Here is a 14,592-nt window from a genome sequence, read left to right as displayed (position 1 = left end):
TAATAACACCAACACTCACTCACGCACTGCATTCACATGATGCACACAAACTCCCAACCCTTCGGTATTTGAATGACCCACTCTACCACTTGAATTCATTGGTGTTAATCAATTTAAAAAGGATTTGTACATTTTGACCATTTTTTTATTTTATACAGATGCCTTTGTGGAAAATAAATTACATAAGTTCAGGATTTTGTCTCTTCCTTTAAGTTTATATGATGAGATGTTTACTGTATGCATGGGAACCGTGGCAAGATTAATGTCCAAAAATAAACATGGGGTGAAAGTAACTAATAACTTTTACTATTTAATTGAACTACTTTTTACTTGTACCCGAGTATTTCATGCAGTGGGCGTGCACTGTAGTTGTTACCACTCAACGTTCTTGAAGCCAAAATACGGTGCTTAGGGGCGCTTCCATCTTGCAAATTTGACGTCATTTGAAGCCAGTCTGCACAGTAGGGTTTGGTGGGAGGAGCCTTGGTAACACTCGCCACCCATTTAGCGTACTGCCCCGATGACTTACGCAAGCCCAGCTACGGCACAAACATAAGTATCTTTCCTGCTGGAAAATTTTACCACCGTCTTGTTTAGATCATGGAGGTGTATACATAGAGGATCATATTTGAGTTGTAGGATGCTTCAACTCAAATATGGCATTTCGGCTTTCCTTCACGATGTAACTGCTATTCACAAAGAGAGTTATGCAACATCAATCATTGTCATATATGACGTAAAATCCTGTTTTTCAACCTCAAATAACTTATTTAAAACAAACTTCACAGACAAACTTCACTGATCACAGTGTAGGGTGATAATAACTAATGATCACAGCAGAGTTTAGGTTTGGAAGAAAATTGTGACGAGTATTTTAACTTTACAGTTTGACCCACATCCCTTCCGTTAACATTGAGGAGGCGGGGTTTATGACCTATATTGCAGCCAGTCTGCAGGGGGAGCTCTAAAAACAAAAGCTTCACTCCACCGGAGAGCTTGTCAAATCCATTCTTTTTACAGTTTATGATTTTATGTATGACTTCCTTGTACTTGTAGTTGAGTACAATTTCAATCAAGTACCAGTACTTTTACTTGAGTAGGACATATCAGTACTCTTTACACCTCTGGTCAATATGTGTTGATGAGTGTTTTTTTGATAACGCGCTGCACATCCTAGAATAACCGGATAAAGACGAGCAAAGAGGAAGCATCTGCACTGTATAAACTGCTCTACATCAAAGTTCTAATGTTTACTTTTGCACACACACACAACACACACGCGGATGGTTTGCAACGCAGGAAGCATAAAGCTGTCATCCCACCTCCGACATTTCATCTTTCAGTGCAGAGTTAATACAAGCAAAAGAACAGAAAGGGGGAATCGCATCGGCCCCGAGGTAATGCAATCCCACAAACTGTACGACGGGTATGATCTAGAACAGATCGTCTACTCTGTGATGTGATGTATTTAACTATTCTCAAGCACTCATGTTATATAGCAGTTGGATTTACTGAATAAAATCATATCGTTGACATCGATCTGAGTCTAGCTTTTGATATCAAAGAATCACGCCAAGCTACCAGATAGCAAAAATCTAACAGGAGGACATAAAACATTAAATACATCCTGTTTTACAGTAGCTTTCTTTATTATTTTAGGGGAGATATATACGTATAGCTGTACCTTAGTATTAGGTCTAAGGTGGAACTTGTCACATTAACTAGAAAACATTAACAGATACTTTTAGGATTTAGTTATAGGCGTAGATTGAGAGTCTTTCCAGGTGGGGCAAAAGAAAAAATAGAATTAAATATATAGAACCGTCAACCACAATGTGTGCAACATATACAATAATGCAAAAATGATTAGTCACATAATTGATAATGTTGACTAAAAAAATTTGCGTTGCATTGTTTAATGTTGTAGATTCATGATAAAATCAGGACCGCGGCTGCTTTCTGCTTCATTTTTGCTGCAGTTCCATAACATGTACTGCTGGGTGCAGTGTCGCTTCACCATTTACATTGTGGAGAAGAATTGCGCAACAAAAAAAGAACCAACCTAAAGTCTCAAAAGTTCGGGACCATTTTACTGAAAACATACTAGTATTTTTAAAAGAAAAACAAATGAATTGATACACTGTATACTTTGTACAGTCACTGTGTTTTATGGCACTTTAAATATTTGTATATTATGTACATTATATTAAGAATTTTATTTTTTTGAATGAATTTGGGAAAACTGTAATGAAAACTTTTGACTCCCGCAAAATCCCCCATATGGGTTTTCTTGGATCTATTTTAAACAATTGTATTGGTGTTAAGTGTTTTGGCATTAGCTCTGTCATAGATTGGTATCCCATGGTGTGTCTCCGTGTGTACGTGTGTGTGTGTATTCCTTTCCATGAAACTGCTTTCCCAGCTAGAATTTGGTTGATACTTACGTAGAAACTTAGAACCAAGCTTCCTTGCCAAACAAACAAGCAACAAGCATCCAGGGATCTTTAGTCTGTGGGTGAAAAACCGGCAGGTCTTCATCAGCCTGTGAAGAGGTCATGAGGACTCTGGGATTCCCTTTCACTGGGTGTAATTATTGCAATCTTCTCAACTCAGTGATTGAACAAGAGGACCCGGGAGACTGGAGATTCTTCTGCTCCTGGAGGACTTGAAAGCAAGCATGAATAAAAACTGTTGTGACACTTGGAAGCTGCAGACTTTGAATATAAATGCCTTTGAAGGGTCTAATACATGTGATTATATATTCTATTCTTCCTTTCAATAACTTGTAAGGAATAAGTCTTAGTTATGAAGCCAGTTCAGCAACGTGTAAGAGGATATGTTTGTTTAAACCAGTGGTTCTCAAACTTTTTTGTGCCCCTTTTTCTTATTTCTGAAACCAAGTGCTCCCTTTGACCTACAACATTTTGCACCAAATACTATAATAAAATTGTATATTATTTAAGTTTATAAATTTAGTATAGTGAATATTTCTCTGTCGTTTAAATATGGTCATTCACACCGAACGCGACTTCAGCATATACTGTATAGTTGCTCAAATCGCCCTTGATGAGTCGCTTGAACATAGTCGCACTTTTTCCTAGCTTCATCACTTCATCTGCCCCGCCAATTTCAAAGCCCGTTTCCATGGCTGATCCAACCACGACTACGGCACTGTACTTGTACAGAATCCAGCAACGCCATGAGACACTTTATTGCGGTCCCAGTATAAAGGAGCACAGGTGTTGCACAAGATGGCGTAGCCGCATACAGCCATGATGAGTCTTTCTCCAGTGACTTGACAACCGGGGAAATGACGTTGGAAGAAACTCATTGCCGATATGATGTCACGACACAGCGTCACTTGAAGCCGCCTAATGTTGCGTCATTTATATTGATTTTGAATGTAATTTAGTCGCCTGGAGGGGTCTATTTTTTTGTGGTGTCTTAATGCATCAATCTAATGATGCATATATTAACTCAGTCTATCAGTTTCTTAAATATTCCCTTTTTTTCTCCCGTTAGCGCTGAGCAGTAATAAGTACAATCACAAGAAACGCCTCATGAAGTCTCCATCTGTCATCGCTGCATATAGCCAGTCTTTCAACACTGACAAATAGTGAATCACAGTGGCCATTTTTGAACTTTCTACCTCTAAATTAGAGATCCATCACTCATGAAAGACTTACTTTTTATGTTAGAACATTATTTTCCCCCTCTTTCAATCCCTATAGCTCCTTTTCCTTTTCACATTTTGTGAAAGTTGTAATTTTTCTCCTCTTATCTAACCCCTAACGTCTCACATCTAATCCAGTTCACGTTGGTTGTTTGCGTGTACATGTCAACATGGTTTATTCAGACTACTAAACCCTGTCCAGACTTGCCTATCTGGTCGTCAGCATGTGCGCTTGATTTTTTTTTTTCATTTACATGAACGTAAAGATTGGCTTATTTATGGACTTGCCGTTTTAAGTTTCACTAATTTCGCTTTGATTTCTGACCGCCGACTCAAACACTACACAGAAGTCATTTTACTAAATGCTCTGACTTCTTGACTCTGTCCCATGAAAGCACTCCAGATATGAGACAGAGCAGGAAGCAGTCTTTTTTTTCCCTCTCAGTAGCAGTGTTGACAACAGTCAAATATGACCCCTTCAAGACAAGGTGCATGTTCCTCAGGGAGGGGGGAGGGAAGGAGACTTATCCCTCCATTTTTATTATTACACCTTCTTCCTTTTATACACGTACATTTATCCAGAAGTTCAGGTTAGTGTTAGCGGAGGTCTGATTTAAGCTGTGAGCCCTCTTTGTTTTACAGAAATGCTTGAACACATCTTTGCTATCGCCATATGATAAAGCCCGTGTGTACGCAGGCTCCTAATTGTCCTGTCTGTTCTGTCTCTTTCTTGTCAAGGCTCCAAAAGCAGAAAATGATATCTCTAATCTACTGTGAGCTCAACATTTATTCCCCGACTCAGCTGTTGGTCTTTCAAGATGCAAATGGTGTTTCATTGTTGACCTTGTCTGGATATAAAAGCTGAAGCACCTCTGATGTTTAAACCATGCCACGTGTATTCAGTGAACAAGCTGACATACCTTTATATGCTGCTGCCACTGCATCACAATGCATCTCATTACACTTTTATTCTGCGTGTGATTGGGTTTTTAATTCCTCTTTAAGTTTGTTTGCACTTTATTTGGAATATTAGTCATAATCCTTATTTTTATCAGAAAAGAAAATGTGGTTTTCTCCATTAACTGTACACTCACAAGCCACTTTTCTATGTGCATGTCTGTGTTTGAAATGTCACACTCTGTACTATGCACTATAAACTCAATATTAGTATATCGTATATACTAGCTATACTATATACCTGGGGTTCTCAACTGTTCTGACCCTGGGACCCACATTTTGCAACGGTCATTGAATCATTTTCAAAAATAACTGTTGAAAACACACCTACATCATCTATTTTAAAACATAAATCTATATATTTTCCTGTGCAACATGCATTTCACAGCATCCCTGTCAAAAGCAAAATTTATTTAAAAATGAACGGCATTATTTATTTTAGACCAGCTGTCCGCACCCCACCCAGTACAGGTCCGTGACCCACTTTTGGGTCTTGACCCACCAGTTGAAAATCGCTGCTATATAGGTACAGTTTGTTTAGGATGATGACCGTTCCCACTGAAGAATACTTCCAAGTTTCCCAAGATGCATTGCAAACCAACAATGACAAAAACCTGAATCACACTGAGGCTAAATATCTCTGTTGATTCTCCACTTTTGAAAGTTCTGAAAACATTTTAAGCGAGAAAGTGACCAAGTAGAATATCAACATGTGGTCATTTGATCCATAAAACTCGTTGAAACACATTTCATGCCATTTCGGCGATTTTATGAGGCCCTCCATTGTGCTACTGACAAAAACACTTCAAAACAAGAGCCGTATTTACGAAAGTGTTAAAAAACTAAGGGAAGAGAGAAGAGATGCTTTTGTTTTGAAAAGGGAATGTTTGACTTTTAGCTTGAAGCTGGTCGGAGGACCATTTTACATTCCGCTTGCAATGCATCATGGGGCGGTTGAGTATGACTAGTGTGCCCACTCCACTGTTCACACTTAAAAAATGTCTCAATATAGTATGCATCCATACTTAACCTTTCCATACTATCTAAAGTGAACGCACTACATACTCATTTTGACGTCAGTCTTAGTATTAGTAGTATGCCATTTCAAACACAGCCCATGTTCTTGTGCCCAGTTGGACCACCTTTTGTCGTCCTCCTTTAATCCTTCATTGCAATGATTTTCATCAAGATCCTAGAAACTATCTTAAAGAGGTTGTGTTGCTTTTGAAAGGACAGCATCATGCAGTTGTTTCAGATTTGTTAGCTTTGCATCCGTTATGTGAATATCTTGTTCCAGCATGATGTCAATGGGTTCTTCTAGATTGATAGTTAGTTAAATATGTTTGTCTGGTCTGTAATCCTGCTGGGAGAATCCATGAGTAGATGTATGAACCTACATGTGGTGGGACTGAAGGTTGCTGCCCTGTGTAGTCATTCTGCTTCAAGCTCTAACGCGGTCCAACATTCAGTGGTTGTAAGTTGTGGTTATTTGAGTCATGTTTGCCTTTCTATCGTCCCAATACAGTCTGGACATTCTCATCTGACCTTAATCATCAGTATGGCCTTTTCGCACAAGAGACTATTCAAACCTTTTTTTGCAACATTGTTTATGTGTAAAAAAAAAATATTAAGTTAATCAACTGTGACAATGTAAGCCATTTGGTTCATAAATGTCCTTTCTTTTCCTCAATAATGCTTCAGTTTGACTTCAGCAAATGATAACCATGTTTATGCACTTAAATATTGACCATGTATTGATAAATATATCAACAATTTCATCCACTAGTGATGGTTTAGACGAGTTTTCATCTTTTATTTAGTGTAATTTACATAGATTGTCCCGTTCTTGCTGAAGCTTATTATAGGATGCAAAGAAATAGCTTTTGATATCCTTGCTTTCAAAAAGCAAGACTTTCAAATAATAATATGTTAAAGTTTCATTTATTCAGACAATTTTTTTCAGGAAATTTACTTTGAAATTTACTTTGCCAACTGTCAGTCTTCCTTAGAGGCATCCACTGATTGCTTTGATGTATCCTGACGAGTTCTTTCATAAGGAAAGCATCAAAGCAAACATTAATATCCATTATTTTTTTTAATATTTGTCTGATTTTAAGATCAGATATCAGTTCAGTATCAGCAAAAGAAAAGAAAAAAACGAGTCAGATTACATTGGCCTGCATTTATAATCTCCAATATAATATATATTATTGTATTTTGATTTATTAAGGTTATTTTTCAGGGTCTTCTCATTTATTGATCTTTTGTTCATTTTATTCAATTGGAGAGCTTTCTTATGTTTAAGTTTAAAATGTATGTAATTCATTGGTTGATAATAAATAGGTCAGTTTTTCTCTTACCTACTGTTGCTCACTATTGTTTTCTGAGTAATATCACTTGATCAAACTTTTCTAACATTCCACACTACAAAATAAGTAATACAAGTATGTATGATTCTGGCTGATATTGTATCGGCTTGATATTGCTATCGGACAATACCCATGGATGCATTATTGGTATCGGATCGGAAATGAAAAAGTTGTATCGGGTCAATATCTCTCACATCCAACATTGAATGTCCACAAATGAAATCTGTAAAAAACGATTATTCTTCTAACACTTCAGGGTATTTAATCCTCATTAATAACTCTAAGCCTAATAAAAATACAATTCATGTTGTTTTCCTCCACTTGTTTTGTCTTTTCAGGCTCAGATGAAGATGAGGTGGTCAAGTCTAAGCTGGTCTTCCACAGTCCAACCGTGGCTAGTCAGACCCCTGAGACGGAGCTGATCCTGGAGGGAGAGGAGGATGCTGTCAGTCTGCTGCAGGAGAAGGAGATGGACAACTTGGGAGGTACGTCAGCGCACCTGCTCTTCTATTAACCCCCCGGAGTCAACATGTCCTCTACAGCATGAATACGTGTCCGTCATCTGTCTGGATTGTTGTTGAATAAAAAAGTGCAAGGTGTAGAATTCTAAGTTCCGACAAGGCTATTTCCTCTAGAAAAAAAAACATGTGCACTAGATAATGGTGTTAACATGTTTACTCCGCATTGCTCTAGAACAGTGGTTCCCAATCGTTTTTGTCCCGTGTACTACCTTTTCATTTTTGTCAAATCATTTGTACCCCCTCTTCATATCATAAGTACTCTCAGCGAGCTCTCCTAAACCCCTAAATGCGTCCAAACATTGGTTCCTTAAGGCTTAATCTACAAATGCAAAACAATGAGTATTATTTCAAGAATTTAGTTAAACTACGTTTATGTGATAACTTTAATAGTAAAATGTAGCTAATAATTGTCTCCTTTTGTGCTAAAATGGCCTCTACTGCATAAAATAATCCTATTTTAATAAATTACAAGAAAATATAGTATTTTATTTAGCAACAGTACTGTTAATTTGTGGTACATTTGTCCAATAAATAGCCTAAAAAGGAACTAGGAACATTCCCGATTATTTTTAAATTAATTGTTAAATCTTTCCGAGTACCCCCTGCAATGGGCTCCTGTACCCCTAAGGGTACACGTACTCATGTTTGCGAACCACTGCTCTAGAATACAAATGTTCTTCCTATTGTTTCTCATGGTGACACGTGATACCAGGCTATCAGAACAAAAATATTTAAGCAATAATCTTCCATTTTTGCGACTATCCAGTTTGAATGCACAACACTGCAAAGCATGCTGGTAAAGCTGCTATACTGTACTTTTTTTTTTTTTTTAATCCTTAAACACTACTTGTTTTTTTTTCAGTTTCAGGTTTCTATTAAAAAAAAAAAAAAAAAATAGAATGAATAGGGCAGTCATTTTACAACAATTTCCCAACACTGAGCTTGTAGTTTTTGTGTGTTTAAGCTGTCAAAGTTCTACGGCTTTTATAAGACACTTTAATTTTTCTTTTGTTGGACACTATTCATTTCAATTCTGTGCCAACGCACTTTGGTAAGCCAAATATGATTCATTTGTTACAGTAAAAACTGTTTTTCACAGTCTGTGTGAGGCAAACACTCCAGTAATCCTCAGTTTGCTTCTCAAGCTGCTGCTATTGCTTGTTTTCCAGCTTGGGAACATTTCATTAAAGTAAAAACCATCACTTGCACCAATACAAACAATTGATGCAGTGTCCTAAATGTCTTTGTTTATTTTCCATACAATATACATCGTAATAATAATAATAATGCTATATCTGTAAGCTGTTTTTTTGTCAAATAACATGAAAGATAAAGCTTTGTAGAAATTAAATGTTTAGTTTCTCCAATATAATAATGTGCTGTCATCAAATATTATTCCTTATATGTGATTTTACATTTGACAAAAGGCTACCTCACTATTAAAAATAGTTGTATATTTCAATTTATTCAAGTATTTTTAAATATTGCTTTTTTTAAAATGTGATCAATGCTCAGAAATATGTTTTTTGTAAACATCACAAAGGATAATTTTATATATTCGTCTTTACAAATTGTTAACCATGAGGGCAACAAGCTGCTAAAACACCAATAAGCCATTATATTATGAACACTGAAAATTAAAATGAATATAATTGTTAAAACAGGCTGACACCTTTTTTTTTTTAAAGAATAATTCATTTAATAGGCTGATGGACACAAGTAAAGGTTTTAGAAAGCTTAATCTGTGTCAAATTTTGAGTTATTTTTTGTGCAACTGCTTCCAAATGTGGTCCAAGAAAGGAAATGCAGAGAATTGATGCACAGAAAGAGTTAAAAAATCTGATATAGTAGTTAAATTATAGCTCAAACTGATGAATATTAAGCAGTTTGTCTTCATACTATGGTTGATCTTTATTGTTTTTTTAGGCTTTCTGTGGACCAGCTGCAGAAACAGAAACAGAAAGCCAGTGTATGGATTCACATGTGATAAAACTGGATAAAGATGTGTGTTATTGTCTGTTGAATCCACAAAGAAAAGCAGGGAGCCCTGTACACCAATCTCGGTCTTGAACACAGACAATGCAGAACAGCGAAATCCCCTCTAAAAGGTCCCTGGAATGAATCACAGAGGAGGAGACTAACCCCTCCCTGTTGTTGCAGAGCCAGCAGCAGCAGCCAAACACTGCGTGTCTGTCAGATGAACTCTGCACCAGTAAGAGAACTGGAGCAAAGCAGGAGCTCATCATGGTTTCCTCTCAAAGACGCTTATTATTATTAACTTCTGATCGCGTGTGAAATTTCACAAGTGGACACATATTTTAACTCTATTATCCTCAAACATTTTACCCTGGGGGTCAATCTGACCCCAGGGATATTTGCCTCCAGAAAATGATTTTCAGAAAATTGTTGACCAAGTTTTTGTGTCGGGCACTTTGTTTCTTTGTCGAATACATAATTAATAACCCCTTGATAATGAAACCTTGACCTGTTCTCCAGCACACCACCAACTGTTTAAATTTGAATTAATTTATCTTGAATAGTTTTCATCTAAACCTTCTCAAATGTACTAACATTAATTACCACAAGAATATGAACCCTATTGATTGGGGTGATGATGTGACCTTTCCTGCAGCACCACCATCGGGTCAAACGTTGAGTTTTAGAGTTAGTCTTTTCTAATTTGGTGTGGACATTCATGACTCCCATAGAATGAACCATAATGATGATTTTTTTTTTTTTTTTTTAAATCTCCTTCACTATTAAGTCCTTATACACATCTTCCTCTACGTCACTTTGACTGTGAAAGAGCTGTTCCAGAATGAGAATATTCTCTCTCTCCCCCCTCACCCCTATGTCATTTATCAACTTAAAAGTCACTTTCACTGTGAAAGAGCTGTTCCAGAATGAGGTTATTGTCTCTCCCCCCACCCCCATTTCATGTATCAACTTAAAATGATCAACTCTGCACCTGCAGGTGTGGGGATGTAAGGTCACACACGCACAGACAGACAAGTTTTACACAGCTAAAACAGCTTGGGGTCAAATTGACCCCCAGAGGAAGACCAATGCGTGCCACATGTGTTCAGCACATTGAAAAAATATCATCATGATAATGTTATGCTTAATCATATGTACCCATCAAATTATGAAAAGTCATGAAATATGAAGTAAAAAAAAAAAAAAGTCAACTTATTTTTTGAATGATAAACATTGAATCGGGTCAAATTGACCCTAGAGGAACACCAATGTTTGCAATGTGTTCAGCACATTGAAGAATTATAATTGTGATATTTTTATGCTTAATCAATTGTACCCATAAAATTAGGAGATATCACAAAATATGAAGCAACTACTGGTATTGTTTTTTGAATGATAAACATTGAAGGGGTCAAATTGACCCCAAGGATAATGGGAGTGTGTTTTTTTTTTTTTTTTTCCTTTTTATAATTTGAGTTGATATTTTTCACTATCTGGTGTATTTTTCACACTGTAACTGTAACTATTGGGTAATGTTTTCATGAGTACACAGCCTGTGTTTGTCCTGCATCTTTAATCTCAGGCATGAACAGCTTTAACGACAGATCTGGGAGTAGATCCTCCATGGCAGCCGCTGCATGGGTCAGCCCCTGCCTACGCCTACGCCGCCGTTACTGCTGCTACTGCTGCTGCCAAAGGGGCGGCGCCTGCACTCATTGTGGTTACTGAACCTACGATTAGTAGTATTACACCCCCACAATCACAAGAAAACGGCTTCCCTTTTTCTATGTACGTTTCGTAGAAACAGAATTACAGGTGAAAAAGGAAAGAGGAGGAGAAATTGTTGAAGACTGGCATTAAAAATCACACTGCTCTGACCTCAAAGTGTGGTTTAGCAGCCACAACCATTTTGTTTGGTCTTAATTTAGCCTTTGTGGATCCATTTTAGGTTTAGTGCGCCGGTTTCTGGAATGGGTACATGTTTATGAAAGAGGAAAACCAGGACATTATTTTGACCGTGTAATGGCAGAAATTAAAGGGAGGCAAGAGATGTCTGTTTTTTTTCTCCCAAACTGTATTTAAATATACTAATCCTCTCCTAATATAAACATGTAAGTCTGTATTCATTGCTTCTAAAACAGGAAACACATTGAGCCAAAATACCAAATGTTCTCTTTAAATCAGAAGTGTTAATACATTCCTAATTTTCCAGCATTTGTCCCAACCAACACAACAACATGTGACTTTTTGGCATTTCATTAAAGCAGTGGTTTCCAACCTTTTTTTGGATTACTTACAGCCCTATATTTATATCACAAAATTCTGGCGACCCCAAAGATCTTATTTCTAGAATTATAATCTTTGATCATGTTTGTTATACTGTGTAACAAATACAGAGTAGCTGCAGGATTATTGCACAAAAAGTGACAAGATGTGCCAGATTAGAAGATTAGATGTTTATACTATTTTATTCTTTTTCTCTTTATTTTATTTGTACTGTATTTTATTTGAACTAGATTTATATTTGAGAAAGTGAAAGTGTTGTTTTTGTTTTTGAAAAGGGAATAGTAATTACAAAAAAATGCAATATATGTTTTTAATCAGTCATTTTAACACATTTCAGGCGACCCCATTTTAATTTCAGGTGACCCCACTTGGGTCACGACCCAAAGGTTGAAAAACATGGCGTTAAAGTGACCAGTCATTCCACCCATGTGCACATTCATATAAACATCCCTTTATCCTTTATTAATTATAACTCATCTCGGGTAACTTCTCATTAATTCCATTAGCCCCACTGTAAACATTGTAATACCATATATAGCTTTATAATGACGATCCCTGAGGGGATTATATTATAATCCTCTTGCTGCACATGAGCAGTGGAAGCTGTGTCCTTGTCCTATTAGCTTTTGTCTTCCTCTTTGTGCAGCCCTTGAAGGCTGAAATTCAATATTCGAGACCTAAAGCAGTGGTTCACAAGCTTTTTTTTTTTTGGATTGTGACCACATTTTGATGTCACAATTTTATGACGACTCCAAAGATAGAATTAGTTTTTGATCATGTTTGTTAACATTGTTACAAATACAAAATTGATGGCAAATGTTACCATCTCCTATATTTGAACAAGATTTACATGTTAGAAAGTGAAAGTATAAAATACAGTTGTTTTAATTGAAAAAATATAATAATAATAATAGGAATTTAATAATGAGAATTATTTTAATCAGTATTAATATTATTTTTTTTTAAATCAATGACTACTCGATTAGTGTTTTTCAACCTTGGGATCGTGACGCCATGTGGGGTCACCTGGATTGATATTGTGGTCACCTGAAATGTCTAGTAATTGGTAAAAAAAAATAATTATTATTGTTAAAGAAACATAAAATTAAAAATACTGATTCAAATTAAGATTTTTTAGTATTGTTCTTTTTCAAATTTACCATATATCACACACACAATATACCGTCTGTATGTATTCGATAATAAACTTTCTCATATATAAACCAAGTTGACATAAAATTCCTAACACTTTATAACAAACATGATCAAAAAGTAAATCTAGAAAAATAAATGTTTTCCAGAAACTTGTGATATAAAAATGCAGAGTCACGACCAGAAAAAGGTTGGGAACCACTGTGTAACTAGACATTTCAGGGGACCCCATTTAAATTCCAGGAAACCCCAAATGGGGTCACGGCACCAAGGTTGAAAAACCCTGACCTAAAGTGTAGTTTTTTTTTTATTTTCTAGGTGAAAATTTGAGTTTGATCAATAACGATGTGTTTCTTTTGTTTTGAATATGTTTGGGGGGAAATGGCACAAAATGTGAATATTGGGCCTTTTTTGTCTCTCACAGCGTATTTTAATAAAGTTTTCTGGTTCCCAGTATGTAGCATGTTTAGGATGGGTTGATAGGATCACCGTAAAGGGATCCGACTGAAGTGTGCATGTGTGCAGCCTGCTACAGGAGGAGGGGGAGGGGGGGGGGGGCGCTCTGGGGAGTTCAGACCCAAATCCAGTCGTGTTCCCGGTAACCCTATCGGCCATAATTGGCCGAGGAACGAAGATTAAGATTGATGAGACATTAAAGTGGCTCTTTGGAGTTTAAGAGATCGATAAATATCAACGATCTTTGGTGGAGCAGTGGAGGGCGATGCGATGCTGATCTCAGAACATGCATGTGGGGGAGGGGGAGGGGAAGGGAGGGCACCGATCACCATCAGCTGAGCAGGAACATTTGAACAAAACATTTAAGCATCTTAAAACACAAATATTATCATACCCTTATAATGAGATCCTAAAAATATTAAGTCATTTTAATAGCCGACACGTGCAGATGCATTTTTACATTTAAATATTTAAAAATAATAATAATAATAATCAAAAATATATATGCTTACAAATTAAAAAAAGTTACATTATATTCGAAAATTATATATTATTTTTTTTTTTTAAATGTTGGGAAAAACGGTTGTAACGACTTTAATCAAGCGCGACGCACGATGCACACGCAGCTGACCTGTGCGTAATTAGCTCAAGTAAAACCGTGTTTATAATAATAAAACATGCACATTAAAGCGTCTTTTTGAGACTAATTATGGTTGCCATAATGCTTTCTGTAAAAACAAGCAAATGGTCGCGTTATTTGAGGTTCTATTCACGGTGGATCCGTGTTGCTGACCCAGACTTTGCGGCTCTGTGCAGGCCCGGTGGTTCTAAGCAGCCCGGCGCAGCTCGTCGTCCCCGTGCTGGTGACCCGGGGCACGCTCTCCATCTCCACCACTGAAATCTACTTCGAGGTGGACGAGGAGGACCCTGCCTTCAAAAAGGTGGACCCAAAGGTAAGTAACATTTAACATTTTAGCATTTTTAAAAGGATCATACGCAAGGGTAAATAATGAGGATTTGAGGAACTGCCTCCATTGCGCTTTGATGTTCGAAATGTATTTATTTAAATCATTGTTTTTTTCAATTGGTGAAATTTCTGTCGTTTTTTGTTATTTATTTGTGTTTTACCTTTATTTCTTTTTTTGTCCATTTTTAAATTGATTGATTTTTACAAGACCTGCTTTTGTAATTAAATAGTTAT

General features: G+C 36.6%; 1 protein-coding gene across 1 annotated transcript in view; it reads left to right on the top strand.

The window, feature by feature from the left end:
• nbeab (neurobeachin b) overlaps window positions 1-14,592 on the top strand; it is a 314,839-nt gene that overhangs the window by 206,496 nt on the left and 93,751 nt on the right. The window contains exons 38-39 of the mRNA XM_028465652.1: window positions 7,338-7,484; window positions 14,208-14,344. Coding sequence (XP_028321453.1) covers window positions 7,338-7,484; window positions 14,208-14,344 — 284 coding nt within the window. The remainder of the gene's footprint in view (window positions 1-7,337; window positions 7,485-14,207; window positions 14,345-14,592) is intronic.

The sequence above is a fragment of the Gouania willdenowi genome, chromosome 13 (genome assembly GCF_900634775.1).
Source record: "Gouania willdenowi chromosome 13, fGouWil2.1, whole genome shotgun sequence".
Taxonomy (NCBI): Eukaryota; Metazoa; Chordata; class Actinopteri; order Blenniiformes; family Gobiesocidae; genus Gouania; species Gouania willdenowi.
The sequence above is the reverse complement of the archived record's forward strand: the minus strand, read 5'-3'. Positions and strand labels throughout refer to the sequence as shown.